The sequence below is a fragment of the Coregonus clupeaformis genome, chromosome 5 (assembly GCF_020615455.1).
Source record: "Coregonus clupeaformis isolate EN_2021a chromosome 5, ASM2061545v1, whole genome shotgun sequence".
Taxonomy (NCBI): Eukaryota; Metazoa; Chordata; class Actinopteri; order Salmoniformes; family Salmonidae; genus Coregonus; species Coregonus clupeaformis.
Window position 1 is genome coordinate 33,944,325 of NC_059196.1, and position 16,260 is coordinate 33,960,584.

Consider the following 16,260-nt stretch of genomic DNA (forward strand, 5'->3'; position numbering starts at 1 on the left):
CTATATGTGACCACTTGGTTACGGTGAAATCCTTTCACCACCACGATTCGAAGGGCGCTAAAATCGCTCAAAATAACTCTCATCAAGATCTGTTGCCTACGCCTAATAGTCTTACTCATCACTTACTATTATTATCACAAATAGAAGATATCACTTCTCAAAATGGTGCTCGTTTAGTAAATATTTATTTATTTATTTATTTTTATTTCACCTTTATTTAACCAGGTAAGCCAGTTGAGAACAAGTTCTCATTTACAACTGCGACCTGGCCAAGATAAAGCAAAGCAGTGCGATAAAAACAACAACACAGTTACATATGGGGTGAAACAAAACATAAAGTCAAAAACACAATAGAAAATATATATACAGTGTGTGCAAATGTAGCAAGTTATGGAGGTAAGGCAATAAATAGGCTATGGTGCAAAATAATTACAATTTGTATTAACATTGGAATGATAGATGTGCAATAGATGATGTGCAAATAGAGAAACTGGGGTACAAATGAGCAAAATAAATAACAATATAGGGATGAGGTAGTTGGGCGGGCTAATTTCAGATGGGCTGTGTACAGGTGCAGTGATCGGTAAGGTGCTCTGACAACTGATGCTTAAAGTTAGTGAGGGAGATAAGTGTCTCCAGCTTCAGAGATTTTTGCAATTTGTTCCAGTCATTGGCAGCAGAGAACTGGAAGGAATGGCGGCCAAAGGAGGTGTTGGCTTTGGGGATGACCAGTGAGATATGCCTGCTGGAGCGCATACTACGGGTGGGTGTTGCTATGGTGACCAATGAGCTAAGATAAGGCGGGGATTTGCCTAGCAGTGATTTATAGATGGCCTGGAGCCAGTGGGTTTGGCGACGAATATGTAGTGAGGACCAGCCAACAAGAGCGTACAGGTCACAGTGGTGGGTAGTATATGGGGCTTTGGAGACAAAACGGATGGCACTGTGATAGACTACATCCAATTTGCTGAGTAGAGTGTTGGAGCTATTTTGTAAATGACATCGCCGAAGTCAAGGATCGGTAGGATAGTCCGTTTTACGAGGGCATGTTTGGCAGCATGAGTGAAGGAGGCTTTGTTGCGAAATAGGAAACCGATTCTAGATTTAACTTTGGATTGGAGATTCTTAATGTGAGTCTGGAAGGAGAGTTTACAGTCTAACCTGACACCTAGGTATTTGTAGTTGTCCACATACTCTAGGTCAGACCCGTCGAGAGTAGTGATTCTAGTCGGGTGGGCGGGTGCAAGCAGCGTTCGGTTGAAGAGCATGCATTTAGTTTTACTAGTGTTTAAGAGCAGTTGGAGGCTACTGAAGGAGTGTTGTATGGCATTGAAGCTCGTTTGGAGGTTTGTTAACACAGTGTCCAATGAAGGGCCAGATGTATACAAAATGGTGTCGTCTGCGTAGAGGTGGATCTGAGAGTCACCAGCAGCTAGAGCGACATCATTGATATACACGGAGAAAAGAGTCGGCCCAAGAATTGAACCCTGTGGCACCCCCATAGAGACTGCCATAGGTCCAGACAACAGGCCCTATCAAAGCTGAATCAATGTCTCGCAAGATCACATAATAATTAGGCTAATTAGTATTTTACATAACAGAACCAAGTATAATAGCATAAAGGCTACTGTAGCATAGTATGCCTATATATTAAATCTCTCCCTATCCCAGTCTGCTGTCCCCACATGCTTCAATATGGCCACAATTGTTCCTGTACCCAAGAAAGCAAAGGTAACTGAACTAAATGACTATTGCCCCGTAGCACTCACCTCTGTCATCATGAAGTGCTTTGAGAGACTAGTCAAGGATCATATCACCTCTAACTTACCTGTCACCCTAGACCCATCCTAGACCCTATCCCATCTGGACAAGAGGAATACCTATGTAAGAATGCTGTTCATTGATTATAGCTCAGCATTCAACACCATAGTACCCTCCAAGCTCATCATTAAGCTCGAGGCCCTGGGTCTGAACCCCGCCCTGTGCAACTGGGTCCTGGACATCCTGACGGGCTGCCCCCAGGTGGTGAAGGTAGGAAACAACATCTCCACTTCGCTCATCCTCCCCACAAGGGTGCGCGCTCAGCCCCCTCCTGTACTCCCTGTTCCCCCATGACTGCGTGGCCAAGCACGCCTCCAACTCAATCATCAAGTTTGCAGACGACAGAACAGTAGTAGGCCTGATTACCAACAATGACGAGACAGCCTACAGGGAGGAGGTGAGGGCTCTGGGAGTGTGGTGCCAGGAAAATAACCTCTCACTCAACGTCAACAAAACAAAGGAGATGATCGTGGACTTCAGGAAACAGCAGAGGGTGCACCCCCCTATCCACATCAACGGGACTGCAGTGGAGAAGGTGGAAAGCTTCAAGTTCCTTGGCGTACACATCACTGACAAACTGAAATGGTCCACCCACACAGACAGTGTGGTGAAGAAAGCGCAACAGAGCCTCTTCAACCTCAGGAGGCTGAAGAAATTTGGCTTGGCACCTAAAACCCTCACAAACTTTTACAGATGCACAATTGAGAGTATCTTGTCGGGCTGTATCACCGCCTGGTACGGCAACTGCACCGCCTGCAACCGCAGGGCTCTCCAGAGGGTGGTGTGGTCTGCTGAACGGTCTGCTACTTAGCATGTTAGCTAACCCTTCCCCTAACCCTAACCTTAACCCTTTTAGCTAATGCTTACCCTAACCCTAACCTTACCCCTTTAACCTTTTAACCTAATATGTAACATATAGTACATTTTGAAAATACGTAACATACACTACATAACCAAAAGTATGTGGACACTTGCTCGTCGAACATCTCATTCCAAAATCATGGGAAGTTGGTCCCCCCTTTTCTGCTATAACAGCCTCCACTCTTCTGGGAAGGCTTTCCACTAGATGTTGGAACATTGCTGCGGGGACTTGCTTCCATTCAGCCACAAGAGCATTAGTGAGGTGGGGCACTGATGTTGGGCAATTAGGCCTGGCTCGCAGTTGGCGTTCCAATTGATCCCAAAGGTGTTCGATGGGGTTGAGGTCAGGGCTCTGTGTAGGCCAGTCAAGTTCTTCCACCTCGAGCTCGACAAACCATTTCTGTATAGACCTCGCTTTGTGCACGGTGGCATTGTCATGCTAAAACAGGAAAGGGCCTTCCCCAAACTGTTGCCACAAAGTTGGAAGCACAGAATAATCTAGAATGTCATTTTATGCTGTAGCGTTAAGATTTCCCTTCACTGGAACTAAGGGGCCTAGCCCGAACCATAAAAAACAGCCCCAGAACATTATTCCTCCTCCACCAAACTTCACAGTTGGCACTATGCATTGGGGCATGTAGCGTTCTCCTGGCATCCGCCAAACCCAAATTCGTCATTTGGACTGCCAGATAGTGAAGCGTGATTCATCACCCTAGAGAATGCATTTCCACTGCTCCAGAGTCCAATGGCGGCGGGCTTTACACCACTCCAGCCGACGCTTGGCATTGCACATGGTGATCTTAGGCTTGTGTGCGGCTGCTCAGCCATGGAAACCCATTTCATGAAGCTCCCAACGAGCAGTTCTTGTGCAGACGTTGCTTCCAGAGGCAGTTTGGAACTCAGTAGTGAGGGTTGCAACCGAGGACAGACGATTTTTACGCGTTATGCACTTCAGCACTCGGCGGTCCAGTTTGGTCCTTGTGTGGCCTACCACTTCGCAGCTGAGCTGTTGTTGCTCCTAGACATTTCCACTTCACAATAACAGCACTTAGAGTTGACTGGAGCAGCTCTAGCAGGGCAGAAATGTGAAGAACTGACTTGTTGGAAAAGTGGCATCCTATGATGGTGCCATGTTGATAGTCACTGAGCTCTTCAGTAAGGCCATTCTACTACCAATGTTTGTCTATGGAGATTGCATGTCGGTGTGCTCGATTTTATACACCTGTCAGCAATGGGTGTGGCTGAAATAGCCGAATCCACTAATTTGAAGGGGTGTCCACATACTTTTGTATATATAGTGTAGATCAGGGGCGACCAACCCTCCTGGAGAGCAAGCAAGATTTTCTTCCAGCCCTATTTTAAAGAGACAGTTCACCCAAATAACAAAATGTTTGTGTCCTTACCTTGAAAGCAGTCTATGGACAAGGAAACTGCAATCTATGATATGGTTACCCTCTGCCATCAACCATTCATATTTAAAAAATCCTGTGCAGAGCCTTGTTGTAGTGGTAACAATCCCTGGCATGTGTTGCATACAACTTTCTACATGAGAACAGAGATCAATTCCTGCTTCTCACTATTTCATCTCATTTCATGACTGTCTGAATGAAGTATCAAACCACCTAAAAAATATTAGCATATTTTAACATGCAAAAGGCTGTTTTGCAACAACTTTGTGACATTGTTGCACTGTCAGTTAATTCTTGCCATGTCATATGAACCTATTAAACTACCTACAGCATTTCAATCAATCACATTATGTATTTATTTAAGTAGAGACGTTGTAATTTAGTCTTATATGGACCTCGTGGCGCAACGGTAGCGCGTCTGACTCCAGATCAGAAGGTTGCGTGTTCAAATCACGTCGGGGTCAAATATTTTCTTTGGAACGTTTTGTCTTTGCAAAAGCTGCGACTAGACTCTCTATGCTACCGTTGTTGTTGGAAAACTAAAAGATAAGAATACGCTCTCCGCCATCCATCTTGTAAAATTAAAAACACATTTCCACAACAGCGGTAGACTGTGTTGCATCGTATTGGTATTTTCTATTGGTAAATATTGTAGTTGTAGATATACCTACTTTTCCCTACAAAATATAGGCCTCTAATAATTTTGTTTATAAAAAGAGGGCTCGTCCGGGATTTGAACCCGGGACCTCTCGCACCCTAAGCGAGAATCATACCCCTAGACCAACGAGCCATATGGAAAATGGTGAACAATTACCTATATACATCTGCCTTCACATTTCGATATGCTGTCAACAATAAATATACGAGTAATGCATTGACCAATGTTGAGAGAGTGAGAGAGCATATTGTGCCATCGATTCGTCTCTGCTCACTAATCCAGTCCAGTGAATGCGCACCAGACCGTAAATCCGCACACTCCCTCACATTCATTCATCAACTTCGTAACAACGTTGCAGTTTACCCTGTCTTGTTCCTGTCAAGCACCATGCATTCTAGAAACTAGAAGGGTACAACTGCAGCCCGTAATTCGGGGCGTTCCTGCATGTGGGCAGGAAAAAAACCTACTAGCGACAATTCTAGCGACTTTTTCTGGTGTTATTGGAGACTTTTGGAGACTGACGTGAAAGCACGTATCGTTCTTACTCTTCTCAACGAACAGCGGGTGCTTTGTTACCCCAGTCCCAAAGCACTCACAGGCGGCCCAGTCGCGCAGCAGTCCCTCCCAGCTGCAGTCAGAGCAGGAGATGTTCACCCCTCCGCGTCTAGACTGCAAATGAATCGCGCATGCGGGAAGCTGCCGCTGGCTGATCCCGCCCTGGCTTACATTCAGGGCGGGATGTAAATGTAGGGTGTTTTTACTCACTTTTTCTCTCTCCCACGACGTTATTCCTCTCTCCTACAGCATCCATCACTATTACACATGGTCAATTATGCTAATTACTTTTAGCGACTTTTAGGACAGCCAATAGCTACTTTCCTTACTGAGGAGTTAGCAACACTGGGCGGGAGGCAAGGGGCGCCTTGTTCCTGTCATGCATCATGCAGTCTAGAAACCGAAAGGTGTTGGACAGAACATGGAGGCAGATGATGTCCTTTCTTCATTTAGCTAGCTTTGCCTAGAATAATTTGGATGGCTCAAATGCGACTGTGAAATTGCAAAAAGTTCAATCATAAGTGGTCGTGCGTTGGTGGTATAGTGGTGAGCATAGCTGCCTTCCAAGCAGTTGACCCGGGTTCGATTCCCGGCCAACGCAGATATTTTTGCCTCGGTAGTTCCTTATTGATGGAGGCTGCATTTTGGTACCTGCGTCACAGCTATAATAAATAGGGACGACAAGAAGGATTACCAAGTAAACATACCAAGAATGTCTCTCAAATACTATCTAAAATGTAGAAAATTATCCATGAAGCAATTACAGAACAGCTTGACTGCTCGTGTTGCACCTTTATTTGCCCCGTTTTATGCTCTTTTATGCTCCCATTTGCTTGGGCTCTCCTGTGGTTGGTTTCAGATGTTGTAATATAGCTCAATCGATGTTTTGATGCTGATGCTCCGTTGTGCTCCGCCCCCTCGAAACTGTCCTGGGTGATGAGAGGAACTCTGAGCCTAGAGCTGACAGACACAGCTGACTTCCATCCTGAGTACCAGGCACACGCTTCCATCGCATCAAGTCAAAAACTATCCTACGCACCATGGCATCGGATGAATTGGCGAGGAAACTGCAGCCCAGGCTGGCCGCGGAGCCGGCTCCCCTATTCAACCCGTGTACACCAGAGGAGACCCCAGTGAAACCGAGCGACCCTGTCCCTGAGCCGCAGGAAAAAGCGGTGGTGGTCATTGTCAATGATGCCACATCGGAACTCACGGCGAAACTCACCCGGAGACTGGACATCAACGATGGGAACGCGGCGCCCAAGCAAGCCAAGGTGTTCAACCCCTACACGGAATTCAAAGAGTTCTCCCGCAAACAGATCAAAGACATGGATAACATTTTCAAACGGTAGGCTAAGACTTTATTTGTATTTGAATATAATTCTAATTGAATTCATGTGGCCATGGTTATATATTGTATCTTGACTTGATAAAGAGGGAATGTCCCTTAGTTATGTCTGTAGGGGAGACCGGGGAACAGAGTAACACCTCGTCAGTTGTAACAATTTAGTAACTATTAGAAACAATTTAGAAAGATGTTATAAAATGTGCTAATGCTTGCTTATTGTCTACATGCCTAATACGTTTTTTGTTTTATTGACAAAAATGGCTAAATATACTTGCCGCCTCTCTTTTTTTGAAACTAGACTTGTGGAACCATTCTCCATGTATCTGAACATATATACTTTTTATCAGTAAGTTAGGGTCTTTTGATTGGTATAGTTGATGACAGTAACTCACTCACACTACACGGGGCCCTGTGTAGCTCAGCTAGTAGAGCATGGAGCTTTCAACGCCAGGGTTGTGGGTTCGTTTCCCACGGGGGGCCAGTATGAAAATGTATGCACTCACAAACTGTAAGTCGCTCTAGATAAGAGTGTCTGCTAAATTGTAATAATTGTTGTTGTAATTTGTGAGGGGTTCTTTGTAACGCAGTACCTAAAATCGTATATGATATTTAGACACATTCACATAATGATATAAAATGTCACATCTTTATATCAAGTTTAGCAGTACAACTAAGATAATACCTTAGAAAAATTACCAAAAAAAGTCACATCCCAAACAGGAAAACGCTCATCCAGTGTTATTATTATTGTATAGGGAGAAACCCCCCCCCCTTTTCTCTACCGCTCAGTTAATCCTCTCATAGACTATGTACTGTACAAACCTGCTGTGTGTGTGTGTGTGTGTGTGTGTGTGTGTGTGTGTGTGTGTGTGTTGCTAGAGCCTGCTTTGTCACTCCAGTCTCTGCAGCACCAACCCTTTAGGAAATTCATGGAGCCAGTGGGGGGATGTGGGGCTATACTGGGCTTTACTGACATCCTCTGTACCAGGCCAGAATAATGTTTTCTCCTGGGCCAATGGAACTGTACAGTCATTGTGCTACTGTCTTTTTTCACTGGAGGGACAAGGGCCACTCTTCTCAAACACTGTGTCCCCAGTGACACCCCCTCTCCTGTGCGACAATGGCATCTTTGTGTGTGTGTGTGTGTGTGTGTGTGTGTACAGTGAGGGAAAAAAGTATTTGATCCCCTGCTGATTTTGTATGTTTGCCCACTGACAAAGAAATGATCAGTCTATAATTTTAATGGTAGGTTTATTTGAACAGTGAGAGACAGAATAACAACAAAAAAATCCAGAAAAACGCATGTCAAAAATGTTATGAATTGATTTGCATTTTAATGAGGGAAATAAGTATTCGACCCCCTCTCAATCAGAAAGATTTCTGGCTCCCAGGTGTCTTTTATATAGGTAACGAGCTGAGATTAGGAGCACACTCTTAAAGGGAGTGCTCCTAATCTCAGTTTGTTACCTGTATAAAATACACCTGTCCACAGAAGCAATCAATCAATCAGATTCCAAACTCTCCACCATGGCCAAGACCAAAGAGCTCTCCAAGGATGTCAGGGACAAGATTGTAGACCTACACAAGGCTGGAATGGCCTACAAGACCATCGCCAAGCAGCTTGGTGAGAAGGTGACAACAGTTGGTGCGATTATTCGCAAATGGAAGAAACACAAAAGAACTGTCAATCTCCCTCGGCCTGGGGCTCCATGCAAAATCTCACCTCGTGGAGTTGCAATGATCATCAGAACGGTGAGGAATCAGCCCAGAACTACATGGGAGGATCTTGTCAATGATCTCAAGGCAGCTGGGAACATAGTCACCAAGAAAACAATTGGTAACACACTACGCCGTGAAGGACTGAAATCCTGCAGCGCCTGCAAGGTCCCCCTGCTCAAGAAAGCACATATACAGGGCCGTCTGAAGTTTGTCAGTGAACATCTGAATGATTCAGAGGAGAACTGGATGAAAGTGTTGTGGTCAGATGAGACCAAAATCGAGCTCTTTGGCATCAACTCAACTCGCAGTGTTTGGAGGAGGAAGAATGCTGCCTATGACCCCAAGAACACCATCCCCACCGTCAAACATGGAGGTGGAAACATTATGCTTTGGCTGTGTTTTTCTGCTGAGGGGACAGGACAACTTCACCGCATCAAAGGGACGATGGACGGGGCCATGTACCGTCAATTCTTGGGTGAGAACCTCCTTCCCTCAGGCAGGGCATTAAAAATGGGTTGTGGATGGGAATACCAGCATGACAATGACCCAAAACACACGGCCAAGGCAACAAAGGAGTGGCTCAAGAAGAAGCACATTAAGGTCCTGGAGTGGCCTAGCCAGTCTCCAAACCTTAATCCCATAGAAAATCTGTGGAGGGAGCTGAAGGTTCGAGTTGCCAAACATCAGGCTCGAAACCTTAATGACTTGAAGAAGATCTGCAAAGAGGAGTGGAACAAAATCCCTCCTGAGATGTGTGCAAACCTGGTGGCCAACTACAAGAAACATCTGACCTCTGTGATTGCCAACAAGGGTTTTGCCACCAAGTACTAAGTCATGTTTTGCAGAGGGGTCAAATACTTATTTCCCTCATTAATATGCAAATCAATTTATAACATTTTTGACATGCGTTTTTCTGGATTTTTTTGTTGTTATTCTGTCTCTCACTTTTCAAATAAACCTACCATTAAAATTATAGACTGATCATGTCTTTGTCAGTGGGCAAATGTACAAAATCAGCAGGGGATCAAATACTTTTTTCCCCCTCACTGTATGTGTGTGTGTGAGGAGGGACCACTGACGAGAGGAGACCCTACTGTATACAGTGTTTCTCTGGCGAGGGAGAGAGAGGGGAGATTAAGACTAGACAGCATCTGTGTGTGAGACTAGTAGTAGGACACTACTAGTAGTAGTAGTGTCCATGTATTTGCTCAGAGCTGTAGGGGAGACTACTTGCATCTCTGTTGATGACATTTAATACTTTTGTCCCAGTTCATGTCTTCATCTAAAGCTTTGTAGCTACAGTGCATGTGAAAGCAGTATGGATAAGGATATTGATTGGTGGGTAGATGCAGTGACACTACGGGTTTTCCAGGACTATGTATTTAAACTTGAGTTTTACATTTGAGTTTGGCCTAGTTTAGCTCTCAGCACAGATGGAAAGGAAGAACCAGTATGTAGAGGGGGAAATGGGTCACAGAGAGGGAGAGAGGAGGGGGGCTTGGTATCACCCTCTTTCTTTAGGAGGACATTGGGTTGATTCAGTCAATTTACTTGAACACGCCTCTCATTGACAAACATGCACTTAGATGCACTCATGAAGAAAGATGCAGTAAACATGCCTCTCTCGCTCAATTCAATTCAATTCAATTCCATTTAAGGGCTTTATTGGCATGGGAAACGTATGTTAACATTGCCAAAGCAAGTGAAGTAGACAGTAAACAAAAGTGAAATAAACAATAAATATTAACAGTAAACATTACACTCAGAAGTTCCAAAAGAATAAAGACATTTCAAATGTCATATTCTCTCTCTCTCTCTCTCTCTCTCTCTCTCTCTCTCTCTCTCTCTCTCTCTCTCTCTCTCTCTCTCTCTCTCTCTCTCTCTCTCTCTCTCTCTCTCTCTCTCTCTCTCTCTCTCTCTCTCTCTCTCTCTCTCTCTCTCTCTCTCTCTCTCTCTCTCTCTCTCTCTCTCTCTCTCTCTCTCTCTCTCTCTCTCACCAACACACACTGCCCCAGATTCTCTATTCTGTTTGGGTGTTGGTTGAATCTATCTCCATCGCCTCTGTTTTCTCCCATGAATATCAAGCTGTTCTGCCCGGGGAGGTTTTATCCATCTCTCCTATAGCCATCACTGGAGCACTTCCTAGACATACAGTTTATTTGGAAAGTATTCAGACCCCTTTCAACATTTTGTTACGTTACAGCCTTGTTCTAAAATTGATGAAATAATTCCCCCCCCTCATCAATCTACACACAATACCCCAATATGACAAAGCAAAAACAGGTTTTAAGAATTTTTTGCAAATGTATTAAAAATTAAAAACTGAAAAATGACATTTACATAAGTATTCAGACCCTTTACTCAGTACTTTGGCAGTGATTACAGCCTCAAGTCTTCTTGGGTATAATGCTACAAGCTTGGCACACCTATTTTTGGGGAGTTTCTCCCATTCTTCTCTGCAGATCCTCTCAAGCTCTGTCAGGTTGGATGGGGAGCGTTGCTGCACAGCTATTTTCAGGTCTCTACAGAGATGTTCGATCGGGTTCAAGTCCGGGCTCTGGCTGGGCCACTCAAGGACATTTGGAGGATTGTCCCGAAGCCACTCCTGCATTGTCTTGGCTGTGTGCTTAGGGTCGTTGTCCTGTTGGAAGGTGAACGTTCGCCTCAATCTGAGATCCTGAGCGCTCTGGAGCTGGTTTTCATCAAGGATCTCTTTGTACTTTGCTCCGTTCATCTTTCCCTCAGTCCTGACTAGTCTCCCAGTCCCTGCCGCTGAAAAACATCCCCACAGCATGATTCTGCCACCACCATGCTTCACCGTAGGGATGGTGGCAGGTTTCCTTTAGACGTGACGCTTGGCATTCAGGCCAAAGAGTTCATTCTTGGTTTCATCAGACCAGAGAATTTAGTTTCTCATGGTCAGAGAGTCCTTTAGGTGCCGTTTGGCAAACTCCAAGCAGGCTGTCATGTGCCTTTTACTGAGGAGTGGCTTCCGTCTGGCCACTCTACCATAAAGGCCTGATTGGTGGAGTGCTGTAGAGATGGTTGTCCTTCTGGAAGTTTCTCCCATCTCCACAGAGGAACTCTGGAGCTCTGTCAGAGTGACCATCAGGTTGTTGTTCACCTCCCTGACCAAGGCCTTTCTCCCCCAATTACTCAGTTTGGCCGGGCAGCCAGCTCTAGGAAGAGTCTTGGTGGTTCCAAACTTCTTCCATTTAAGAATGATGGAGGCCACTGTGTTCTTGGGGACCTTCAATTCTGCAGAATGTTTTGGTAACCTTCCCCAGATCTGTGCCTCGACACGATCCTGTCTCGGAGCTTTACGGACAATTCCTTCGACCTCATGGCTTGGTTTTTGCTCTGACATGCACTGTCAACTGTGAGACCTTATATAGACAGGTGTACCTTTACAAATCATGTCCAACCAATTGAATTTACCACAGGTGGACTCCAATCAAGTTGTAGAAACATCTCAAGGATGATCAATGGAAACAGGATGCACCTGAGCTCAATTTCGAGTCTCATAGCAAAGGGTGTGAATACTTATGTAAATTAGGTATTTCTGTTTTTTATTTTTAATACATTTTAATTTTTTTATTAAAACCTGTTTTCGCTTTGTCATTTTGGGGTATTGTGTGTACATTGATGACATTTTTTTTTTAGAATAAGGCTGTAACGTAACAAAATGTGGAAAAAGTCAAACGGTCTGAATACTTTCCGAAGGCACTGTATGTCCACCCCGTGATAGACACGTGTTGCAGCATTACCCACCCGTGATAGACACGTGTAGCTGCATTACCACCCATGATAATACACGTGTTCCAGCATTACCAACTCGTGATAGACACGTGTTGCAGCATTACCCACCTGCGATAGACATGTTTCGCTGCATTACCCACCCGTGTTGTAAGTGTCATGAGTATAGACAGTCAAAGCTTTAGAGTTTGGTTTCTGTGCAAAGCTCAGACCTTGTTTATTAATTAGAAGTGCTGTAAAACCTCCATGTCTTTAGTTTATCCTATCATCTCTCTGTAGGCTTTTCATTGGCTGAAGCGGAGAGGTCAGGTGTGCTGTCTTTGCCTGACTCATTATTTTCTGAGTTGAGACTGCTTCCTTTATCTACCCAACCCCTCTTTCATCTCCCCCTGCTCTCCTTAGCTTTGCATGCAGGGTACTTGACTCTGACTTAGGCACTGGCGGGTAACCTAGAAGTGGGTGAGGCACATGCTCAGCGGGGGCACACTGATTAGACAGTGGCCAGTCTGTCTGTGTCCTAAAGTTTGCTTGGATGCGGCCGTGTTGACAGAGCCTAGCTGGGGTGAGGGCCAGGGACGGGACACATTGGAATGTTCCAAGCGGGGGTAGACTAGATTGAGGGCAGGGCCGGGGCCATTCCATCCTAAATTCTGCCCCTTCTCTCACCCCTTTACACTCTGCCTCACCCCATCATCTTTTGGTCTAGTCCTCCTCACCACCTTCATTCTCACTCCTCTTCACCCTCTCTCTCTCTTCTGTGATGCTGCCCTTGCCCCACTCACTCACCCACTTTCTCTGCATTCCAGATGCCTTAGCCCTGCCTTTTAACCCTGCATAACTCATACTCATCATCAACACTACACTCTTAGAAAAAAAGGTGCTATCTAGAACCTAAAAGGGTTCTTCGGCTCTCCCCATAGGAGAACCCTTTGAAGAACCCTTTTGAGTTCCATGTAGAACCCTTTACACAGAGGGTTCTACATGGAACCCAAAATAGTTCTACCTGAAACTAAAAAGGGTTCTACCTGGAACCAAAAATGGTTCTACTATGGGGACAACAGAAGAACCCTTTTGGAACCCATATTTCTAAGAGTGTAGTCACAATTCTGACTTTTGATTGAGTCACTGCTCTAAAAACAGCCTCTGATGGTAACGTGTTAGTCACTGTGATTTCTGAAGGATGGCTATTTCCCTAATTTCTCTGTTTTCTCCCTCAGAGTCCACAAATATCCCTGTCTCCGGGGTGAAAATGCACAGACACGTGGACCAGCCTGACGCTAGTCTAAAACAGGCTGCATTAGAGATGAGGATGAAGCGCTATCAGCCGGCCCTTACCTACTCCATCTTCACTCAGACACTAGAATGCCTTATAGCAGCAGGAGTGACCTGAATACACTCCTGCTGAGAGAGAGAGAGCGAGAGAGAGAGAGAGAGAGAGAGAGAGAGAGAGAGAGAGGGATAGATAGAGAGGGAGAGAGAGGGGGGGGGGATAGATAGATAGAGAGCGAGAGAGAGAGAGGGGAGGGATAGAGAGAGAGAGAGGGGGGAGGGAGAGGAAAAGAGGGGGAGGTAAGGAAGGAAGGACAGAGAGAGAAAGGGGAGAGGGAAAGAGGGGGAGAGACGGGGAGAGGGAGAGAGCGAGAGGGGGGGGGAGGGAGGGATAGATAGAGAGGGAGAGAGAGAGAGAGTGGGGAAGGAGAAGGAGAAGGAAAGAGAGAGAAGAGGAGAGACGGAGAGAGGGAGAGAGAGAGGGAAAGAGAAAGAGAGAGGGAGGGAGAGGGAATGAGAGAGGAGAGGAAAAGAAAGAGAGAGAGGAGAGGAAAAGTGAGAGAGGGAGGGAGAGGGAAAGAGAGAGAGAGGGGAGAGGGAAAGAGAAAGAGAGAGGGAGGGAGAGGGAATGAGAGAGGAGAGGAAAAGAAAGAGAGAGAGGAGAGGAAAAGTGAGAGAGGGAGGGAGAGGGAAAGAGAGGGAGAGGGAAGAGAAAGAGAGAGAGAGAGAGAGGGAGAGAGAGAGAGAGAGAGGCACAACTACGACAACATAACCAACAAAAACGGGTCACAACTCCTGCAGCTCTGTCGCACGCTGGCTATGTACATAGTCTATGGTAGGCTTCGGGGGACCCCTATGGTAGGTACACCTATAGCTCATCTCTTGGCAGTAGTATTGTAGACTACTTTAGCAATGACCTCAACCCAGAGTCTTTCAGAGCGTTCACAGTCAGCCCACTGACACCCCTATCAGACCACAGCAAAAATATATACATGATCAAATGCAAATCTTAGAATCAACTATTGAAGACTACCAGAACCCACTGGATTCTCCAATTACATTGAATGAACTACAGGACAAAATACAAACCCTCCAACCCAAAAAGGCCTGTGGTGTTGATGGTATGCTCAATGAAATGATAAAATATACAGACCACAAATTCCAATTGGCTATACTTAAACTCTTTAACATCATCCTTAGCTCTGGCATCTTCCCCAATATTTGGAACCAAGGACTGATCACCCCAATCCACAAAAGTGGAGACAAATTTGACCCCAATAACTACCGTGGGATATGCGTCAACAGCAACCTTGGGAAAATCCTCTGCGTTATCATTAACAGCAGACTAGTTCATTTCCTCAGTGAAAACAATGTACTGAGCAAATGTCAAATTGGCTTTTTACCAAATTACCGTACGACAGACCACTTATTCACCCTGCACACCCTAATTGACAAACAAACAAAACAAAGGCAAAGTCTTCTCATGCTTTGTTGATTTCAAAAAGCTTTTGACTCAATTTGGCATGAGGGTCTGCTATACAAGTTGATGGAAAGTGGGGTTGGGGGAAAAACATACGACATTATAAAATCCATGTACACAAACAACAAGTGTGCGGTTAAAATTGGCAAAAAACACACACATTTCTTTCCACAGGGCCGTGGGGTGAGACAGGGATGCAGTTTAAGCCCCACCCTCTTCGACATATATATCAACAAATTGGCGAGGGCACTAGAACAGTCTGCAGCACCCGGCCTCACCCTACTAGAATCTGAAGTCAAATGTCTACTGTTTGCTGATGATCTGGTGCTTCTGTCACCAACCAAGGAGGGCCTACAGCAGCACCTAGATCTTCTGCACAGATTCTGTCAGACCTGGGCCCTGACAATAAATCTCAGTAAGACAAAAAAGGTCCAGTTTCCAGGACCACAAATCAAAATTCCATCTAGACACCGTTGCCCTAGAGCACACAAAAAACTATACCTACCCAGGCCTAAACATCAGCACCACAGGTAACTTCCACAAAGCTGTGAACGATCTGAGAGACAAGGCAAGAAGGGCCTTCTATGCCATCAAAAGGAACATAAAATTCGACATACCAATTAGGATCTGGCTAAAAATACTTGAATCAGTTATAGAACCCATTGCCCTTTATGGTTGTGAGGTCTGGGGTCCTCTCACCATCCAATAATTCACAAAATGGGTCAAACACAAAATTGAGACTCTGCATGCAGAATTCTGCAAAAATATCCTCTGTGTACAATGAAAAACACCAAATAATGCATGCAGAGCAGAATTAGGCCGATACCCACTAATTATCAAAATCCAGAAAAGAGCTGTTAAATTCTATAACCACTTAAAAGGAAGCGATTCCCAAACCTGGTCCTCTGTAGCTCAATTGGTAGAGCATGATGCTTGTAACGCCAGGGTAGTGGGTTCGATCCCCGGGACCACCCATACGTAAAAATGTATGCACGCATGACTGTTAGTCACTTTGGATAAAAGCATCTGCTAAATGGCATATTATATTATATAACAAAGCCATCACCTACAGATAGATGAATTTGGAGAAGTCCCCTAAGTAAGCTTGTCCTGGGGCTCCATTCACAAACACAAACAGACCCCACAGAGCCCCAGGACAACAACACAATTAGAACCAACCAAATCATGAGAAAACAAAAAGATAATTACTTGACACATTGGAAAGAATTAACAAAAAAACAGCGCAAACTAGAATGCTATTTGACCTTAAACAGAGAGTACACAGTGGCAGAATACCTGACCACTGTGACTGACCCAAAATTAAGGAAGCTTTGACTATGTACAGACTGAGCATAGCCTTGCTATTGAGGAAGGCCACCGTAGC

General features: G+C 45.1%; 1 protein-coding gene and 3 non-coding genes across 4 annotated transcripts in view; 3 read left to right on the top strand and 1 right to left on the bottom strand.

Moving 5' to 3' along the window:
• Positions 1-4,483: 4,483 nt before the first annotated feature.
• Positions 4,484-4,555, top strand: trnaw-cca. The gene has a single exon. It is a non-coding gene; the product is annotated as a tRNA-Trp (tRNA).
• A 254-nt stretch (positions 4,556-4,809) lies between these two features.
• On the bottom strand, positions 4,810-4,881 carry trnap-agg. Its single transcript has one exon. It is a non-coding gene; the product is annotated as a tRNA-Pro (tRNA).
• A 952-nt stretch (positions 4,882-5,833) lies between these two features.
• trnag-ucc lies at positions 5,834-5,905 on the top strand. Its single transcript has one exon. It is a non-coding gene; the product is annotated as a tRNA-Gly (tRNA).
• A 305-nt stretch (positions 5,906-6,210) lies between these two features.
• efhd1 (EF-hand domain family, member D1) overlaps positions 6,211-16,260 on the top strand; it is a 32,377-nt gene continuing 22,327 nt past the window's right edge. The window contains exon 1 of the mRNA XM_041876822.2: positions 6,211-6,652. Coding sequence (XP_041732756.1) covers positions 6,345-6,652 — 308 coding nt within the window. The 5' untranslated portion in view covers positions 6,211-6,344. The remainder of the gene's footprint in view (positions 6,653-16,260) is intronic.